Genomic DNA, 20,316 nt, shown 5'->3' on the forward strand with positions numbered 1-20,316 from the left:
CATGAGCAAGCAGGAAAGAGAGATCAAGGGCTTCCTATTTCCATACCCCTTATGAAGGTGCGGCCCACATTCAAAGTCGATCTTCCCACCTCAGAGATCCGGGTTAGAACAGGGTCTTCCCACTTCAAATGATTTAATTAAGAAAGAACTCCCTCACAAATGTCCCTGGGTTTTAGCTAATTCCAGATGCAGTCAAGTTGAAAACTAAGAAAACTCATCCCTTATCCCTTTGAAGTTTCGGCTGAGGGCTGTTCCCATTCTCTGTACAGATGTCTGTGATTTCATGTGCTCCTGTCTCCTAGATACGGTTCGGCTGCCTGAATTCCAAAGGCCAGCCTACATCAATCCTTGATCCCCCATCATGGGGAATTTTTTGGAAGTCATCCTGAGAACATTTGTTTGTTCTTGTAGCTTAGAATTTTCTATGTATTTTGAATTGCTGCAAAATTTACATGGCTAAACATCTAACTGTAACTTGAAAATTTGTGAATGATCCTAGTTTGGAAAGAACAAAAATGGAAGGTATGGGGCGACAGAACTGACATTCAAAAACTGATTCATGGGAAACAAGTTTTTAATTTACCTGGGAATTCATGTGTGTCAGTCATTAACTGTGCAGTTAAAAAAAAATAATAACCTTCAGGATGGAGAGATGGGGCTCAGAGCTTAAGAGCACTGGCTGTTCCTGGGTTCAGTTCCCAGCACCTACATGGCAACTCCTGTCTGTAACTCCAGAATTAGGAGATCTAGAACCCCACCCGCCACACACAGACATATATGCAAGCAAGACACCAAGGCACATAAAATTAAAAATAAATAAATAAATCTTTCAAAAAATAAAATGATTTTTAATGCGCTGGGTTAAATGGAAAATCTTCAACTAAGTATCACGAAGTTAAATGTGAAAAGCTATTGCCCAGTGAAAACGAAGAGCTTTTGAAGTACCGTGTCCACAGTGTCACCACACACATTTTGAGCAGGAAAATGAGGGGAAGCTGGGACAGTTATTATATGAAAGTCTGCCTCTTTCTATGTATCTAGTTCATTTTTACAGTGGTTCCCAGAGTCCTCTGCAGGCAAAGCCACAAGGCTGGAGTAGAAACATTTCTAAAGGCACGTTCTAGTTGAATGGGAATTAGAACAATTTATCCATTATTACTTTTTAGGTTGCGTTATGCATGGGTATACAGATGTACAGAGAATAGCACATGTGTAGAGGTCAGGAGACAACTTTCAAGAGTCAGTTTTTTCTTCCACCATGTTGATTCCCAACATGAAATTCGAGCTGTCAGAGGGGTGCCTTTGCCAATGAACTGTTTCACCAGGCTAGATAGATAATCTTTCACCAGCTGAAGTCTTCTCTCTAAATGAAATCAGAGCCTTCTGGATAGTGGAGCTTATTGCATAACAAGCTATACCAACACATGTCCCAGAAATGGGTGTCTTCCACACAGGGCAAAAATCACCAGAACCTAAGAACCCACTCTGCGCCACAGCCTTTAACCAGCTGGGCTCCTGGTCGCACACATTTTAAGAGATGAATGACATGGACACAGGTGTGAGTTGAAATAATTTGCCTAAGACATTTTACACAGATGCAAAAAGATGATCATATCATGACATCATAATACAGCATTTGAGGGGTTTTGTGTGGGTGTGTGTGGGTGTGTGTGGGTGTGGGTCTCCTAGAAGCTGACAGCCCTGGAATGAAGTTCCACTGTTGCAGAAGTAGAGAGTCAATCAGTCTCTCAAAGAACCTTTGTTCCTTAAATGTGCATTATTCTAGGAAGCAGAAAGATTTGTTAACCAAAGGAAAGAAGTGCATGGTTTGCTCTTGAAACAAATTTTCTGCTCTGACAAAAGCAATGAAAGACCCAAGAGTTTGTTTTGGCCCACACAGTTCAAGGCTAGAGTCTATCATGCTTAGAAGTCAAGGACATGGCTGGTTACACTGCATCCACCGTCACGAAGCTGAGAGCATGACTTCATGAATGCTTGCTGCTGCTCAGCTCCCTTTCCCCTTTGACACAGTCCAGCGTCCAGCTAGGGAATGGTGCCGCCCACCATGGGCGGGTCTTTCCACCTCAGCACAATCAAGCTAATCCCACACACACACACTAAGTGACAGTTAGCAATAACCAATGACAGTGTTATCTTTCTTCTTAAGATCATAAAACTAGGAGTCAGAGAGATGGCTCAGTAGTTAAGAACATTTGCTGCTCCTCCAGGGGACCTGGGTTCATTCCCTAGCCCAAACATGGCCTCTCACAGTCATCTGTACCTGCAGTTCCAGAGGATCCGATGCCCTCTTCTGGCCTTTGCAGCTCCAGGCACTGGCACGGTGCATAGACATAAATGCAGGCACTACAACCATGCATATGAAATAAAATTTAAAAATAAAAAGTATAACAAAATTAGCTGTGAAAATTTATATTTATGTAAGTGTAGATGAAAAATAATATATACCAGCTATTAAATAAAATTGTATCTGACTATAGAATTATCTGTAGTTTTTTGTTGTTTTTTTTTTTCCTCACTAAAGTGAGGAAAACAAATTTTTTAACAAGCAGGGGTCTCTGAGTCACATTTTAAGCAGTGCCTGTAGGGGCCGGAGAGAGGTCTCAGTGGTCACAATCTCCTGCTTCTCTTCCTGAGGTCCCAAGTTCGGTTCCCAGCACCCTTGTCAGGTAGCTCACAACCACCTGTAACTCCCCTAGCTGGGGATCCAGCACTCTGTTCTAGCCACAAATACACACGGCACAAACACAGACATACACATATGTAAAAATAAACCTTTTGAAAAACACTAGAAATGTTGAACAATGGCTGTGTGATGCTTTTATAATCACAATCCAAGCTATTCTGTCTTTTTCTGCAAGAGAGGGCCAAGTTGCTGGTCCCATGCCTTTAATCCTAGCACTAGGGAGGCTGAGGCAGGAGGATTTCTGAGTTTGAGGCCAGCTCCATGGACAGAGCAAGTTTCAGGACAGCCAGGACTACACAGAGAAACCCTGTCTGGAAAAACCAGAGAGAGTGAGGGATGGGGGCGGGAGCCAACTCTTTGCACTGCTGCCTGTCATTGTGACCCCTCTTCTCTTACGTAGGGGGACCTGACAAACCTTGTGCACGGCAGCCACTGCTCTAAGTACCGGCTGACGAGGATCCCGGGGACCAACGCGTTTGTCGGCATCGTCAACGAGACCTGCGACTCTCTGGCCTTCTGTGCCTGCAGCATGGTGGACCGGCTCTGTCTCAACTGCCACAGGTGGGCTGGGTTCCGTTCGTGGACTGCGCAGTATTTTAACCAACGCCGGGCATTTTGAGTAGACGGGGTGGTGGCGGGGGGGGGGGGGGTTTGTCCTGAGGAAGGGAGGTCAAGGTTTACAGAGAGAAGCCTTTAGATCTGAGCTGTTCCCAGGACCTTGGCACCATGGCTGTGGATTCAGGCCAAACGCAATTTAAATCTTGGGCCACGGCTTCATTTTCACCATCAGTTGTAACTGGCAAAGGATTTCTTTCTTTTTTTTTTTTTTTAATCTTAATCCCCTGGTGTGTGTATGATATCCTGCTTACATTTACCTCTGACTGGTAATTCTCTGTTTGCTTTTCAGAATGGAGCAAAATGAATGTGAATGTCCTTGCGAGTGCCCCCTGGAGGTCAATGAGTGCACTGGTAACCTCACCAATGCAGAGAACAGGTAAAAAAAGAAAAAAAAAAAAAAATATATATATATATATATATATATATATATATATATATATATATATACCTATGTGTATTTATATTTGTATATGTGCATGTCCATGTGTATGTGTGTGTATAAATATAATCTCCATATTATCATTAACGTCTTTTCTATAAATTTGTTTTGGGTTAAGAGTGTACAAAAGTACTTTAATGAGGAAGTGAGCCAGATTTCAAATAGTGTCTGCCTGGAGGTTCAAATATATATACTGTGAAATGTTACGAGTATATGTGTGGCCAGGTGTGGTGGCACACACCTTTGGTCCCAGCACTCAGGAGGCAGAGACAGGCAGATCTCTGTGAGTTGGAGGCCAGCCTGGTCTACAGGGTGAGTTCAGGACAGCCGGGGCTCTGTAACCCAGAGAAACTGTCGGGGGGGGGGGGCTGGGGGAAAAGAGCATATGTGCAGTATTAAAACTGGGTAGCTGGTTCGGTGGGTAAAGTTCTTGTTGTGGAAACATGAATGCTTGAGTACAGTTCTCCATACTCCTGTGAAAGCCAGGCAGGGGTGTGTGCCTGTAACCCCAACAATCCTGGGAACAGACAGGCAGATCCCAAAGGCTTGCCGGCCAACCAATCTAGCCAAATCATGGAGGACTAGGTTCAGTGAGAGACCCCGCCTCAAAAAAACAGAGCGTAACAGAGAAAGACTCCAACATAATAAAAACAAAAAAGCCATATGAGAATCAGACAAGCATTTTCTGTGTCTGCCATGTGTCCACTACTTTATGTACACTAAATCAGTTGTGGGTTTTTTGTTTGTTTGTTTGTTTGTCTTAATTAACTGTATGACAAACGTACAGGTGCTTTCATATGCTCATGAATGAAATGGTGTTGTTTATTTAAGTTCTTGATAAGTTCTTAATGATTAGGTGAATTCCTTTCCTAGGACACCCAGTACTGTGTGAATCTGTAAACCAACGTAACATAGATTTGTTAGACGTAGCAAAAGGTTATCTGAAAGGGATCCTCACTGAACTATTCAGTCATTCCCTCAGAAAAGGAAGATGGAGGGTTGCGAACACAGAAGGTTGAGCACAATTCGGCATTATACATTTCTGTTGTGTTGAGTGTTTACGATATTAGGTAGGCACCTGCGCATGCTCACGTGTGTATAAGCACATATATATTATTTCTATTGTACACAAAGATAAACAAATTAAACAACCCAGTAGTTAAATGCTTTGACCCAAGGTCTCACTGAGTGGCCAAGCAACTCATGCAAATATAAAAACTCAAGATTTGTCTGACGTCATCAAGGACCTAGATGTCCGGTACATGAGTACCATTGTCACTAACTTCCTGACTTGCTTTCTGCATAGAAACCCGAGCTGTGAGGTACACCAGGAGCCAGTGACATACACAGCTATCGACCCCAGCCTGCAAGATGCTCTGCACCAGTGTGTCAACAGCAGGTGCAACCAGAGGATGGAAAGTGGGTAAGAGACCTTCCTGGAGTCTGCACGTAGCAGCCCCACTGAGCATCTGCAGCCCGTGCTTGGGTTCCCATTCTGCATGCTTTAAAGACACGTCCTTTTGGGGGAGGGAAGGCTTACACCGTAAGTCTTTTGTTGCCCAGATGAAATGTTCCATTCCCACTGGTTACAAGAATTTAGCATTTGTGCTATAGGCTATAAAAAAGGCCTCTGCCTCTGCTGTAGGTTGGATATTTTCAGTTTGGTTTTGTTTTAATGAGCAAAGTCCAAGAGATGTTGCAAGGGATTAGCATGTACTGGGCTTCCGAACAGGACCCATCAGCCATCAGGGTTTCTCTGGGAAGTATTTCAAAACTCAGCAGTTTTCCCTTCCTAGAAAGCATCTCTGCTCTGGGGCAGTTTCGAGAACTACCAGCCCTGTGTCCCCTGCTGCAAGCTGCTTCCCTCTAGGGGTTTTGGATTAGGCATGGGGCAGTGGCTATGGCAGATCTGGGGGAGGGGAATTAGCTCTCCATGGCTCTGGTTGCTATGCGATCAGGCAAAGTGAGGGCACCGAGGGCACAGTTAGCCTTGAGTTTGGTTGAGCCATGGAAAGGGTTACCCTACCACTGATGAACATCGGCACCAGGCTGCATTTAGCAGTATTGCCGTTGGTGTCATTTCTTAGGAGCGTCACCATACATGCGGCCTAAGAGAATGGAAATTAGGACATCTCTTTTAAACACACTACTATTTCCTGAATGTATTATTTTCTTCCTTAAATAACAACAACAACAAAAATGACCACACACATGAGTCATGTTAGACCAAAACCAAACAAACCTGGGAGCCATTTGCCTTTGATCTCCTGAGATGATTTTTGAACAAGATCACACTAATCCAACTGCTGAGGTTGTAAGGCAACTCAGAGAGCACTTGGCCTCCTCTCGTTCTTGAGTGCTAAGAAGCAGGCACTAGCCACCCGCAGGTAGGGAAAGGGACTTGCCAGGTAGCTGCGCAGTGCAATCAGTGCAACAGGCGGAGCCCTGAAATCCGGCTAACAGCTCACCTCCCTCCTGCCAGTGCTGCTTTCTGAAATGTTGTTGATCTGACAGGGACTGTTTCGGGGTGCTGGACTGTGAATGGTGTGTGGTGGACAGTGACGGAAAGACTCACCTAGACAAGTCCTACTGTGCACCTCAGAAAGAATGCTTCGGGGGGATCGTGGGAGCCAAAAGTCCCTACGTTGATGACATGGGAGCCATCGGTATGTTGACTCAGGGCCGCGGGATGATTTGACTCCATAATGCAATTTTCCGCCTGTGTCCTGGGACCGAAATCTTAATAACCCTGTGCCCCACTTTCCCGTTCTGTTTGCCAGTCATCCTTAGTTGCAAAACCAAGGCAGATAATTACCTTCAGAGCTGGCTTCACACCCTTGCAGTGTGCAGCCAGCCATGCTGCCAAATTTTGAAAGCCTGGAATTCCTTCCCATAAAGCTTGTTCTGACTTCCCCACGGCTGAACTCTGGAGTCTTCCTGGATGTGCGTCCCAGCCGTCAGAAGCACAGGGCCTGCAGCGTGCTGTCTATCTTGCAGTGTGCTGTCTGTCCTTCCCTAGGTGGGCATCTTCAGCGTCGCATCCCTGTTTGCGGCAATGGGTTCAGCAGACTCCAGGGCTGCTCAAGGCTGCTCTAGCAGCTGTCAGGGTAGGGGAGGACACAATCAATCATTCCTGGGATCAGGCCACCAGTCCTTGAGAGTACTGCGGAAGACTCTGCATTTCTTATTAGATTGTTTTTTTTTTTTTTTCAAGTGTCTTTCCCAGAGTCGGCACCATGTCCTCGTTCTTAGCTGGCATGTAGAGTCACCATATTTAAGCCACTAGATAATGTAGATGTTTTTCAACTTGTGGAACATCTGGCTCCATAAACCTATTTTGGGTTGGAAAAAAAAAAGAAAAAAGTCAAAATGTGTTTAATACACTGAATTTATATAACTTAACACAGTTCGCTGCAGACTGCTGGTTATTTAACAACTGTGAGCCCACGGTTGGCTGGGAAATGCCATAGCCTATATGAAGAGAGTATCCTCCGTTATCACAAGCCCAAGGAATTATCAAGAACTCAAAGTCAGTGCCATTTCTACTGAACACTTTGTTGCTTCATTTTTTTTTCTACTGTTTGTTTATTTTATGTATATGAGTGCTCTATCTGGATGTACGCCTGCATTACAGGGGATAGATGGTTGTGAGCCACCTATGTGGCTGCTGGGAATTGAACTCGGGACCTCTGAAGGAGCAAACAGTGTTCTTCACCGCCGAGCCATCTCCCCAGCCCCCACTTTATTGCTCTAAATCATCACAAAATTGACAAATGAGTCAAATCATCAGAAATGAGGGAGATGGTCTCTTCTGTGGGGACGTGGGGTTGTGATGTTACCATGGAACTAGGTAAGGGCACAGTTCACACAAGCACACTCCAAAGGGTCGAGTTCTGTGCCTACAGGAGGCCACACCTCTGCAGTTTGGTCTGTGAAGCACAGTAGGTAGTTCCTCTGTCCTTCAAAGCAACCCACCTTGCCTTTCGCTCCTGCGTGATGTTTCCTCTTCAGAGAGCAGCCAGGGCTGTGTCAGCACCAAGCAGCTCATGTGTGTGAGCGGGTTTTCCATCTGCTCGCTCTTTGCAGCAGCCTTCATTATTGGGGTTCTGGCTCCGTGTGGCAGCCAACATTTAAGAACCAGGCATTAAACGAAGTCTCTTCTCCCGTGTCCTCGAGCATCAGAGAGGAGTTTAGAGAACTCGGTGCCACTATCCACCCAAACCCATCCTCCTCTGGTCCTTCCCATCTCACCTTCCTCCCTCCATCCCTCCCAACCGCCCTGCGCTCGGGAGAGTGTGACGGAGAGCATCCTTTCGTTTACTCTCTGAAGGTGACGAGGTGATCACACTGAACATGATCAAGAGTGCCCCCGTGGGCCCGGTGGCCGGAGGGATCATGGGCTGCATCATGGTACTAGTCCTTGCTGTGTATGCTTACCGCCACCAGATTCACCGCCGCAGCCACCAGCACATGTCGCCTCTGGCTGCTCAAGGTGAGTGCAAGAATGGTCAAGAATATGAATCAAGCTGGGCGTGGTGGCATACACCTTTTAATCCCAGTACTCTGGAGGCAGAGGCAGGTGGTTCTCTGTGAATTCAAACCAGCCTGGTCCTACAAAACAAGTTCCAGGACTCCCAGGGCAGCTATCCAGAGAAACCCTGTCAAACAAACAAACAAAAAGAGAATCAGTTCTGTTGCACAGAGTACAAATGGTCACATTTGAGTAATCAGACCTTTTGAGACAGGAGAAATCATTAAAGCCAACTACAAAGGAGTTTACCTGTAATTATGTCCTTGTTGCCAAAGTTTAAGTGTGCCATCTGTACTCGAAACCTCAAAACCATCCCCGCTCTTCCTGAAGTTCCCAGAGATGTGCCAACCTGCCCTTCCTGGATGTAAACTCGACTCAAAGTTACCCTGGCCACCTAACTCAGCACTAGGGACAAGTTGATGTTAGATACTGTTACGACAACCGCCCTGACACAGCACAGCACAGAGGTACCCCAACATGTGCTTTGGGTAGATTACACTAGACTCGGGATTGTTGACCCCAGGGTTGCCTGATGACAGTGATGGTCAAGCCTCCGCCTCTTCCGCTTAAGCACTTTGATGGAAGGTTATAGATGAGTGAGCCTCCGTCAGTTTCATTTCTTTCTCCAGAGCTCATTTCCAGGTGTTCCTCGCTCACTCTCGTCTTCCTTGGTCTCTGTCTACCTCTTCCTAAAAAGATATAGCAGACAGGGGCCTCCATTCATCCTCTTGCAAGTTCACTCTTTTCTATTTTGTTTTATTTTATTTCATGAGGGGCTGGGGATCAAACCCAGCATGTTGAGGGGAAGCTCTTCCCACCACTCGGTCCCCTCCCCTGCCCTGAACTCGTTCCTGACGGAATGCTGTCACCCAGCCATCAGGCTAGCGCTCAGCGGGGTATTAAAGCCGATGATTTTGTTTGATTAAATAGTCATGTTTCTCTCTTTTTAATGATGGACAGAAATGTCAGTGCGTATGTCCAACCTGGAGAATGACAGAGATGAAAGAGACGATGACAGCCACGAAGACAGGGGCATCAGTGAGTATCCACTGCCTCTGCAGCTTGTGTCAGCGGGAGGCTAATCCAAAATAAATATTCTTTCTCATGTCCTTTTGGCTTGTATTAAAATTTCAGAAGCTTTGACATGGTGGATTTTTTTTTCCTCCCATTTTTCCTAGGAACAAGTGTGGGTTTCTGCTTTGTTTCAGAATAACTCAAAAGCCATTTTTTTTTTTTTTATGTTTATCTTTTGCAATTTCTTTGGCCTAAAGCCTCTCCTCCCATTACTTTTCCAATGTGGTGTTTTAAGAAAGAGAACTTTCGAGGATACATTTTTTTTTTAATTCCCTTAATTAGTGTACACAATTCAGAGTAAAAGAAAAGTGCTTTCTTTATTAAAAGAGACTTCTGTTGATGTTGAAATTCATCGGCCTTTAGCTACCTAGACCTTGGCCTCCTGATGCATGCTGGAGATGAATGGCTGAGTCCCTCTCCCTGCATCGACTCTAAGTCAGCTCCCCTCGTCCTGAGAATTCTCTGAAAAAGTTATTTACCTTGACTCTTCAAAGAATAAGTACTCCAACATGTGAGTGAGTGAGCAAGGGGCTTGAAACAATGAAGGTACCGGCGCAGGAGTGACGTTCTCTGTTCTTGCCTTCCTGCAGTCAGTAACACTCGGTTCATAGCTGCGGTTATGGAGCGACACGCACACAGTCCGGAAAGAAGGCGACGCTACTGGGGACGCTCAGGGACCGAAAGCGATCACGGTAAGACCTGGCCTCCTGCGTTAGAAGCCCTCAGGGGGCTTGGACTACGCCTGCAAGAAGTGGGCACAGACTCCCTCTCTCTCTTTTTCCAGTTCTGTACTTATTTTGACAGAGTTTCCCCAAGGATGTGCCCAAGCAAGACATTGTTGGGGAAGAGTATACGGCGGTTTTCTTGTGTCCCAATACTTCCAGGCACAAGCTCAATGGCCCTGGCCACACAGATTGCTTTCAAGCTTTTCTCCATCAGAAACATAGGGGATGGTGGGAGGGCTCGATGGATAGCTTCCTGCAGCCAAGCCTGATAACCTGAGTCTGATCCATGAGACCATGTGATGGAAGAAAAGAGCTGATTCCTGAAAGTTACCCTCTCACATCCATACACCATAGTTCTCAGGCATACATACACACACACAAATAAATAAATACTTTTTTGTTGCTAGGGTTTTCTTTTGTTTTGAGGGCAGGGTTTCTCTGTCTAGCCTTGGCTGCCCTAGAACTTGCTCCGTAGACCAGGCTAGACCATAACTCATAGAGATTCACCTGCCTCTGCCTTCTGCATAATAGAATTAAAGGCACGCACTACCATTGCCCAACAATAAATGTAATTTTTTAAAGTATGTGTCTTATACATTTTCATAGCTGTGACCAAAGACCTGGGGGGGGGGGAACAATTTCAGGGAGGAATTATTCCTTTGTCTCATGGTTTAAGAGGGCTCGGTTTGGTTGCTAAGCAACCGGATCGTGTAGGCTTGTGTCTTGAGTAAAGCTTCACAGTGGCAGGGGAATGTGGCAGAAGACAGGCGTGATCATCATGTCCGGGGAGGAGGGAGGAGGGGAAAGTACAGCAGAAAGTAGTCAGAAATAATATAAATCAGGAACATGTCACCAGTGCCGACCCACTTCCTGCATCCAGGTCCCACCCACACCCCCAGAGTTTCCAGAACTTTCCAAAATAATGTTACTCACCGGGGACCAAGTACCCAAAACCTGAGTCTGTGGGGAAACGTTTTAAGAGCACGCCACCCTTAGATCCTCGGACCTTGTGTTGCTGGTGAACCAGTGTCAGCGTCGCCAACGTATATTCTTGCTAGGCTAACCTCCACCGTGGTCCACCCCCATCTCTGGCCACACCCACCAGGCTCAAAAGCTTTGCTGAAGGAACATTTGCGTCTGAGCCTTGAAAGGGTGGCTAAGAAAAGAGTGAGTGTGTGACCGAGGTGCCAAGTGCCAAGCAAACCCCACGTCTTAAAGGAAGCCCACGCCCCTGTCCCAAAGACCCACCACACCACAGGGCGTTGCTCACTGTCACAGGAACAGCAGGCATGTCGGGTCTGTGAGGTCTGTGAGCGTCACTGCCGCTGTTACTCAGAAACAGAACCAGAGTGAAGGAGTGTTTTACTTTTAAAGCTCGCTGTCCAGTTTCCACAGAGCTAAGCTTTTGTGTATGCTTAGACAGTCACTTCAACCTTTTTTTTTGGGGGGGGGGGGGTCTTGGCTTTTCCCACACCTATCCTCAAAGAAGAAGGGGGGAGCTTTCAAACAGTGTTTCTATTTGTATTTAAAAAAAAAAAAAAGCGCAGGAGATGACATCCCTTCAAGCAACCAGCATCCCTCTGACACCACTGCAGAGACACAGCCTCCCTTTGCAAAATGCGATGCTGAGCTTTGAATGACATTGTTCCCACCGACTAAGTAGAACCTTCGGGTTTCTATGGAGAACCGAAGCAGAACTTGAATTTTTCAGTTTCTTGGCTTCCTGCCCTCCCTCTCCCTCCCCTGCAAAAGAATCCTTTGAACCTTGGAGTAAGTTCTTCTGCTGAGCCGCGCTGGGCCTTCTCTTTTGAATACTAAAGCAGGTTCGAGGCAACTAAAGTTCAGCCGAAATAATTTCTTATTCAGCAGAAACGCCGAATCTCGGCGCTCCCTCTCCCGTGGCATCCATACCAAATTAGGGTCTGGAGTCACAAAATATTCCCCAGCCTTAGTGAGACCGTGCGTGAGGCTGAGGTGAAGCCAACAGTGCCGCGTGAGTACCTGAAGCCAGGTACTCACAGCCAAGAGCTCACCGTCTCTCGTTCCTCTCACTAATTGGATCCTTGTTATCCCCAAGGAATAAAATATATATGTGTAGTTTCTCATGCAGGCAGAACACACCACCAATGAGGTAGAGCATGCTAATGCTGCTCATGTCCCAACTGTAGGCTGCCGTGTCCCTGAACCCTACTAAATGTGACCCATCAAGTGGCTGGTCCTGTCATGCCAGCAGGGTAAACTCTGCATGGGTGTTAAGTGGGGTGGGGGAAATAGAAGCGATTGTTTTGTCAACACTGGTCTGATCAGTGGGGCTGCATGGCTCACGCCTGCACCCTGGGCGACAGGGTGGGCGGAGCAAAGGGAACATCCTCAAGACAGAGACGCGCTCACTTCAGGTTTCACCACCTCTTCGTTCTGTTTTCATAACAGGCTGTTCAGGCTTTCGTGAGATACCTAGTCCTTAGTTTTCCCAATTCTTGAAAGCACGCTAGCCGGGTGTGGTAGCACGCCCCTCTAATCCCAGCCAGCCCTGGAGATGCAGAGACAGGCACATCTTTTTGAGGTGGTGGGTCAACCAGAGTCACACAGCAAGTTCCAGGCCACCCAGGGCTGCCGTGTGACACTCTGTCTCAGAAACCGACACATAAATAAATAACAGGACTACATTGTCTACCCTGTAATGTTCTCTTGAAGATTAAAGGAGATAGCCTGTAGGAGCTTGGGGCTCAGGCTTAATCTGTTCTTTCTCCTCCCGGTTTAGGGAACCCCGAAATGAAGGTGTATGTTCATGAGTCCCATCAAACGTGGCATGAGACAGATGCCTGGAGTGAACGAAGGAGGAAGGGGAAGTAGTTCATGGTCCAAGGAAGGGCTTGAGCTCATGAGAGAGAGTACTGCCAGGGTCCTGTGTTGTAGTGTGTGTGTGTGTGTGTGTCTGTGTGTCTGTGTGTCTGTGTGTGTCCATGCACGCAGCAAATTCTCAAAGCCTAGGCCCCTGGCAAGCTGCATAAGTGACATTCCTAGAATTAAAACCCGCTGTTACTAAACTCGGAAACTTAACGTGGCCCCTTTATATAGAAATAGTTCATGAGGACATGTTTTAAATATAAAGTGGGGGGGGGGTTGTTTTTTGTTTTTGTTGTTCTGTGCTGGGAATCAAAACCAGGATCTAGTCCCTGCTAGGTAAACACTGTATTGCAGGCACCCAGCCACACTTTTGTCAATACTCTAAGACAACTGAGAGTGTTTGTTCTTTTCGGCAAAACGTTAGCCTCACAAGTTGAGCTACTAAACACCTCTGTGACCAGGCATCTTCTTTGTCTCACGTTTCTCTTGAAAACAATATGTTCTGTATAACATCCACTGGCTTCTTTTTAAGCTTAAAAATGCTAGCATGTGTTTATTTCCTTCTTGGGAGTTTATATTGCAGTTACTTCCTCATTAGAAACTTTACAGTCAGGTTTAGACAGATATTTTTGCATATGTGCATATGCAAAATAAGCAACATTTTCTTTTTGAAAATGGAATTTCTCTCTCATTCTTGGCCCCAAGACAATGAAAGAAAACCTAGTCAGATCATAGTCTGGAGGTACGCTCCTGCAGTTACTCCTTCTGGCCACTAGATGGCACATGACTCCCTGAAGGAACGTATCGGTCTTACAAGTAGCAGTGTCTTCAGGAACCATACATAAACATAAGCAGAATGCCAAAGTACAGAAGCCCAGTTTGCGATTCTATTCCTCATGGGTGCCTGGCCTCATTCCTAATGTGAGAGTCTTACTTGATGCTCTCTCTGTAGATGCTTTTCTACGTGTGGCTTTGCTGCCAGAGGTTCTTTGTTGAATTAGCATTTCTATTGTGTTCCACGGTCAGGGACCCTGTGCGTCCGTCCTGGTGATTCCTCGAAGTTCTCAGTGCATGGCACAACTGCCAGGCTCCAAGCAAAAGGCTATTTGTTGGATGAGAAAATGTGCCTGTGGGCTGGGGAGAAGACTCTACGGTTTGCAAAGCACTTCTGCACAGCTGTGAGGTCCTGAGTTTCCGCAGAACCCACGCATAGCCAGACTCAATAACCCCGTCTGTAAGCTCAGAGCTCCCATGATGGGAAATGGGAGGTGGAGGTGGAGAATCCGTGGGAGCTTGTGGGAGGGCTAGCCTGGTGTATACAGTAACAAACGAGAAACCCTGCCTCTAACAAAGTAAGAGGCAAGGACCAACACTGGGGATTGTCCTTTGACCTCTGCCCCTGCATGCCCAGGCTCACCCTACCACCACATACACCCACAAAAGAAGACTTAAAAGAGCAGAAAAGGAAATGCATTGCTTTCACCTGCTTCTCTACAACTCGCTGTCCCTTTGGGATTTCCATTCGCATGTTAAATAATAGGAAAGTGAATTCACTATTGCAGTGAATGAGCAATAGTGTCTGTGCTGACTTTCCATCACTTGCAGAAACCGTTGCAGAGAGGGAAGCTGTGCTTTAGCTCACGGCTTCACAGGTGTCAGTCTGTGGCTGGCCCACCATGCTGTCTCTGGGCCATGGCAAGGCAGACCATGACTGAGGACGTGGTGGAATGAGGTTGCCACCTCAGGGTGGGGGGCAAGGTACATCTTTCCAGAGCGGTTCTCTGGTCACATACTTCCTCTACCTAGACCCCACCGCCTACATTCCACTACTGCTACATGGTTTGAATCTATCAACGGGCTGATCCACTGATGGGGTGGAGCCATCCTGATTGAGCCCCTTCCCAAAGTAAAAGAGACAGCATCCAAGTCCCAACACATGAGCCTCTGTGGGGGACATCTCAGATCAGGACACGATGGTGGCCTAGTGAGACAAATAATTACAGAGTATCTCTGGACAATGAAAACCATCAGGTAGAGGAAAATGAGTTTCCAAACCTTCCTAATTATATGAGACTGGTAAATGGCATGCCAGGAAAAGCCATGGGTAACAGAAAACTCATTGATGTCATTAGTTGGGGGACTAGGGTGTGAATAGTATGTGGAGGCTTGCTTGTTTTTCTAGTTTTGGGCATTGACCCAAAGGCCTTATACATGCCAGGCAAGTGGTCTCTCATTGAGATTTCCCTGCCTCAGTTTCCAAGTCACTGCCTTCACAGGCCTGTATACCTGCAGAGCTGGTTCATTTTGCTTGGAAGCGCCTCCTTTGTGTGAGGCGCTGTGTTCAATGCTAAGGGTGCAGAAAAAGCAAGAGAAAAAAATTGGTGAGCCAGGCAAGGCAGTGGACATCTTTAAACTGCAGCATGCAAAGCAGAGCAGGATGATTTAAGGCTACTTAGTGAGTCCCAGGCTAACCTGGGCTATGTAGCAAGACCCTATCTTAAACAAACAAACATAAAAATAAGAAAGCAAAAAAAAAAAAAATGCAATGCAGTTATCTGTATTATCTGTAAACAAAGAATCCACCTTTAGTACAGTATGGTAAAAAAAAAAAAAAATTCACAGAATGCCATGTAGAATGGCACAGACACACCAGACTCAGGTGGCTGGCGAGACCAGAGGCGGGTCAAGAAGGACTGGAAGACTTACTGGAGAAGACCTGAGGCCCCAGTGGGGCATGAGGCGCAGGGGCAGAGTCTGGGGAGGTTAAATAAGTGCCCGAGCAGTCACTGTGGTACTCGGGAGTGACAGGACATGAGGCCCTCCTGGGCAGTGTCCAGGTGATCAGCCCAAAGGCGGAGACTTTGTTAAAACCTGGTCTCTGCACCCTCCTTGATGTGCACAGGACAGTGCCGTTCACGCATACATCACGCAGTTTTCAGAGGCCGCCCCCCCAGTCTCACACTGTAGGCTTGGCCCTGCCAAAGATAGCAAACTGAGAAGCTTACTCTGGCCCCCGTGGCTTAAGCACGGATAAAGGTGTCACTGTTTCTCCAGCCTCTGAACCTAGAAACCTGTACCATCTCTAAGGAGGTCAAGCCCTCTAACCCCTTTACCTGCAGATCCATTTGATCCCCAGACTCCCTGCTTCTTCCCAGGAACAACCTCTTGATGTTAGGTGCCTTTCCATCTCCAAGCGCTGCTGCTGTCCGACATCCACTTGGGGGCCGGGATGGAGCTTCTAGGTCCCTGAGCCACCTGGCTTCTGTTCAGGTTGCATGGGCACACACTCACCCACCCCTGGTACCTGCCCCTAAGTCCTGATGGTTTCAGCCAGCCTTCTTACCATAGCTCCAGCCTCCCTCCCTACCCAGCAGCCCTGCCGACTTTCCCCATGCTAAGGTTTCCCCTATTTCACCAAGATACCCAAGCCTTTAGGACAGTGTTTCTCAACGTTCCTAATGCTGTGACCCTTTAATACAGTTCCTCATGTTGTGGTGACCCACCCCCCCATCACAAAATTATTTTGTTGCTACTTTATAACAATTTTGCTACTGTTATGATTCCTAATGTAAATATCTGATGTATGACCCCCCCCCCCAAGGGGTCATGTCCCACAGGCTGAGAACCATTGCTATTTCATATGACTGTGCCTGGCTGGTACCTGTGGGTGCCTTGCCCAGGGGTTCCTGAGGCCTCTCCTTGTGTCTTGCTCTTGTCAGCCTCTCCTGCATCAAGGCACTCTCAGTGATAACGACCAACAACAGCACACTCTGCCCTCCGTCCCCAACTTTGCAGAAGCCATATGTTCCTCACTGGCATCATGTATGCATACCAGCCTCTCAGAGTCACGACGGTCCCCAAATTTCCTGAGACTCAAGGTCACCAGGTCTCCTCTGCCATTGTTCTGACTCAAGTTACAGCCAATCACCTTTACCCCTTAACATACAGCCTCCCATACCTGGTTGCCTAGCAACCTCTACAATCTGCCCTGGCTCGGTTTCCCTCATTTTAATTCTTCATCCTTCACTGGGCTATTACAATGACTTCCTTGGTCTCTTCTTTGCTGCCTCATCCATCCTCCAAATGCCAGTAGGTCTCTCTGACCGCAGGTTGATCATGGCTGGCCATTTCCAGGGAAATCATGCACGTGTTGCTTTCTGTAGCATATCTATGATGTTCTAACATAACCTTTCCACTTCTCACTTCTGTGCTGTCCAGCTACCTGCTAACATACACCCGAGCCATGCAGTTGAGAAATCACTTTACAGCCCCATGCTTCTGGGACTGGTCTCCTGTTTCTTTGCTTGTATCCACTTTCACACACTGACTCGCCCATGAAGTGAAAGTGTGACACCACCTCTTCATTCCCTTAGTCAAGATCAGTCAGTCCTCACTCATCCTTCAGCATGATGTATGAAGCTCCACGTGTTCAGAAGATGCTGGCTCGCACAGGTGGTAGACGGCTTTCTAAAACCAGAGTACATGAACCGGAAAGGCCGTGGTATTATATGCCAACATGTTCTGCGTGTGTGTCTGTGTGTTTGTGTACCAGTACTGGTTTCTGCCTCCATCTTTTTTCCATTTCCTTTCAATGGTCTAATTGGAATCTACCATTATATAAAACTACCAAGCCTTCATCTAAGCCCCATGTTAAACACTTCTGAAACTTTAAATTGTTATTTTTAAAAATAAACATTTATTAATTTGTTGTAAATTTTATACATATATATGATATATTTTTATATATTCACCCCCACTCTTCCCTCTAGGGGGGGAAAAAGGTTATTCTTCCTCCTGGCTTTCAACTGAACTTTAGCCTTAGTGTTCACTGCTTAGTGTCTACATTCACTACATTAGAGGAAGCATCTCCCTTGCTCAATTTTAGTCATTAAGGAAGGGAGATAAGGCTATTTGATTTGTCACCCCCTATCCCAATGATCCAATGACCTGTGCTCTTGCTTGTTCCAAACACTGTCTCCTTAGCTCCCTCTGCAGAACCAGGTTTTCATCTGGGTAGTCCCTCTAGTACCTTAGCAGAGTAACTTGCGACTAGGAGATGCCCAGGAAATATCCTCTGCGCTAGACCAACTGTTAAATAATTCTTCCAGTTGAGTTAAATAATTCTTCCAGTTCTTTTATTGAGGACAGAGACTCTCCTTTCTCTCTCTTGCACAGAGCATACATTTTCAACCACACGATGCTCCTGCTTGGCTGAACGCAAGCACATCAATTTTGCGGTCATAGACGTGACTGGTGCTTACCCACGGGTGAGGGCTGATTGACACCGAGGTGCAAAAAAACTATTAATGAGCTGTCACTTCTCAAAACACTTAGAATACTTTTTTTTTTTTTTTGCAGTATTTAAAAACATGCCACAATTCTTGGAAAGGGATCCTTTGATCAACTAGGGCATTCTTTTTGGAAACATGCATTACTAAGACTGAAAGAAATAAATCTTTGAACATAGTGAGCCGGCTTACACAGGGAATACTTGATTCCTTTCTAGTTGCTCTGGGTTAGATGAGAACTTAATGTTAAACACTAGAACCTTGGACAGGTCCCTTCCCATCTCTAACCACCTCCCTTCTACAAGGGGACATTAGGAGCCTAGGTGTTATGCAGGAATCACTAACCTGGGTTTTGTGTAGACGTGTGTGCTGGTGATAATGAACTAGACCCGCACTGACATCCCCTGGGGATAACTGATTGCATCCTTACTGGCATCTCATAATGATAACTGGTTGGACCATCACTAATGTTCCATGGTGATAACTGGTTGGGTCCTCACTGATATCCCATGGTGATAATGGATTAGACCCTCACTGGTATCCCATGATGATTACTGACTGGACCCTCACTGGCATCTCACTCACGATGATAAGTGGTTAGATCCTCGCTGGTACCCCGTGATGGTAACTGGTTGGGTCCTCCCTGGTATCCCATGGTGATGATGGACTGTACCCCCACTGCCATCCCCCAAGCATTTCACCATTCAGCTATTGCCCCTCAGTGCCCACCAGCCTGAGTCCTGTTCACATTGTCTGAAGCTGCCCATCGCCTGCTTGAGTAGTTTATACGATACAGGAGAAGATGGCCATCTTACTCTCTAGAAGCATAGGAAGAGGGCTCTCAGAGGCCAAGATGGGTACCTGCAGATAATGGGGGGGGGGGGCAGGGGCGATTTCATGGTGGGGCTGTCAGCAGCTTGGGGGTTTGGGGTGATGGCTCTTGTTTGTTCCCCCCCCAACTTTCTGTTGTTTAACATGGTTGTATATTTATGGTTAATTGTTTTTATAAAAAAAAGTAGACCCTGTTTTCTCTAGTGCTCCTTAAAGTTAAAATGCGTCAGCCTCCGGTGGTCACGTGCAGGTGTGGGCACCTCCGTGTCACCAACACGGGAGTGCACCGCAGCATCCTAGCCAGTCTGGCCTGTGTCCTGAGGCTGTGTTATTCCTTTTCTAGGGTACAGCACCATGAGCCCACAGGAAGACAGTGAGAACCCGCCGTGCAACAACGACCCCTTGTCAGCTGGGGTGGACGTAGGGAACCACGATGAGGACTTGGACCTGGACACCCCGCCTCAGACCGCAGCCCTGCTGAGTCACAAGTTCCACCACTACCGCCCACACCACCCGCCCCTCCATCCCAGCCACCACCTGCAGGCGGCGGTGACAGTACATACGGTGGACGCCTAGTGCTAACCGGCGCTCTCACCTCCCAGGGAGAGGGGGCCCCGGGCGACGCCGCTGCGAGAAGAAATGAGCCGGCGTGAAACCCGATCACGTGAGACGCCTTGAGTCCGTGCGGTGTGGTTCGACTCGTTTGTAGCCGGCTGGTGTGTTTCAGTCTGAAGGAGCTGAAGCTGGTTCTGAAACAGGGAGAGCCTGATGAACTGACCTGCCATAATGGAATGCAACAGTAGGCAAACCTCCAACACAGATGCACGCACTCTCGTGAAGGAAACTGAGCCAGAGGGATGTTCCCAACCCCAGAAGCACTCGGCCCCTTAGCTGGAGCAGAGGCCAGGAGCCTGGCATGCCAGATGCCACCAGCTGCTGCACGGACTCGCCCGTTTCCTAGCGGTACCTGGACGCCACCATAACTGTACGGAACTCACCTTATGCTCTAAATGATGCATCTCAAAATTTCTAAGTAAAGGATTATTTTTCTACTATTTATTGAACTTTCAAACTTTGGAAGGGGAGGGGAGGAAACTAGAGATTCTCGGCCATAACCCTGGCTGTTGTGTGTGATGGCGTGGTTCTTTGATTAATGAATTGTGTTTCTTATTTTAACTGGTGATCTTCTCACTGCCCTTATCCACATGAAAGAGAAAGAAAGAAAGAAAGAAAGAAAGAAAGAAAGAAAGAAAGAAAGA

The 20,316-nt window shown here is 46.9% G+C and overlaps 1 protein-coding gene across 1 annotated transcript in view; it reads left to right on the forward strand.

Annotated features, from left to right (window-relative positions):
- The window catches only part of Cachd1 (cache domain containing 1), a 220,652-nt gene extending 200,342 nt beyond the window's left edge, over positions 1–20,310 (forward strand). Inside the window, exons 20-27 of the mRNA XM_055629005.1 lie at positions 3,105–3,265; positions 3,612–3,698; positions 5,068–5,184; positions 6,276–6,427; positions 8,092–8,253; positions 9,253–9,330; positions 9,957–10,058; positions 19,401–20,310. Of these exons, the coding sequence (XP_055484980.1) occupies positions 3,105–3,265; positions 3,612–3,698; positions 5,068–5,184; positions 6,276–6,427; positions 8,092–8,253; positions 9,253–9,330; positions 9,957–10,058; positions 19,401–19,633 (1,092 nt within the window). The 3' untranslated portion in view covers positions 19,634–20,310. The remainder of the gene's footprint in view (positions 1–3,104; positions 3,266–3,611; positions 3,699–5,067; positions 5,185–6,275; positions 6,428–8,091; positions 8,254–9,252; positions 9,331–9,956; positions 10,059–19,400) is intronic.
- Positions 20,311–20,316: the final 6 nt, after the last annotated feature.

Source organism: Psammomys obesus, unplaced genomic scaffold (assembly GCF_907164565.1).
Source record: "Psammomys obesus unplaced genomic scaffold, mPsaObe1.curated_primary_1811, whole genome shotgun sequence".
NCBI lineage: Eukaryota > Metazoa > Chordata > Mammalia > Rodentia > Muridae > Psammomys > Psammomys obesus.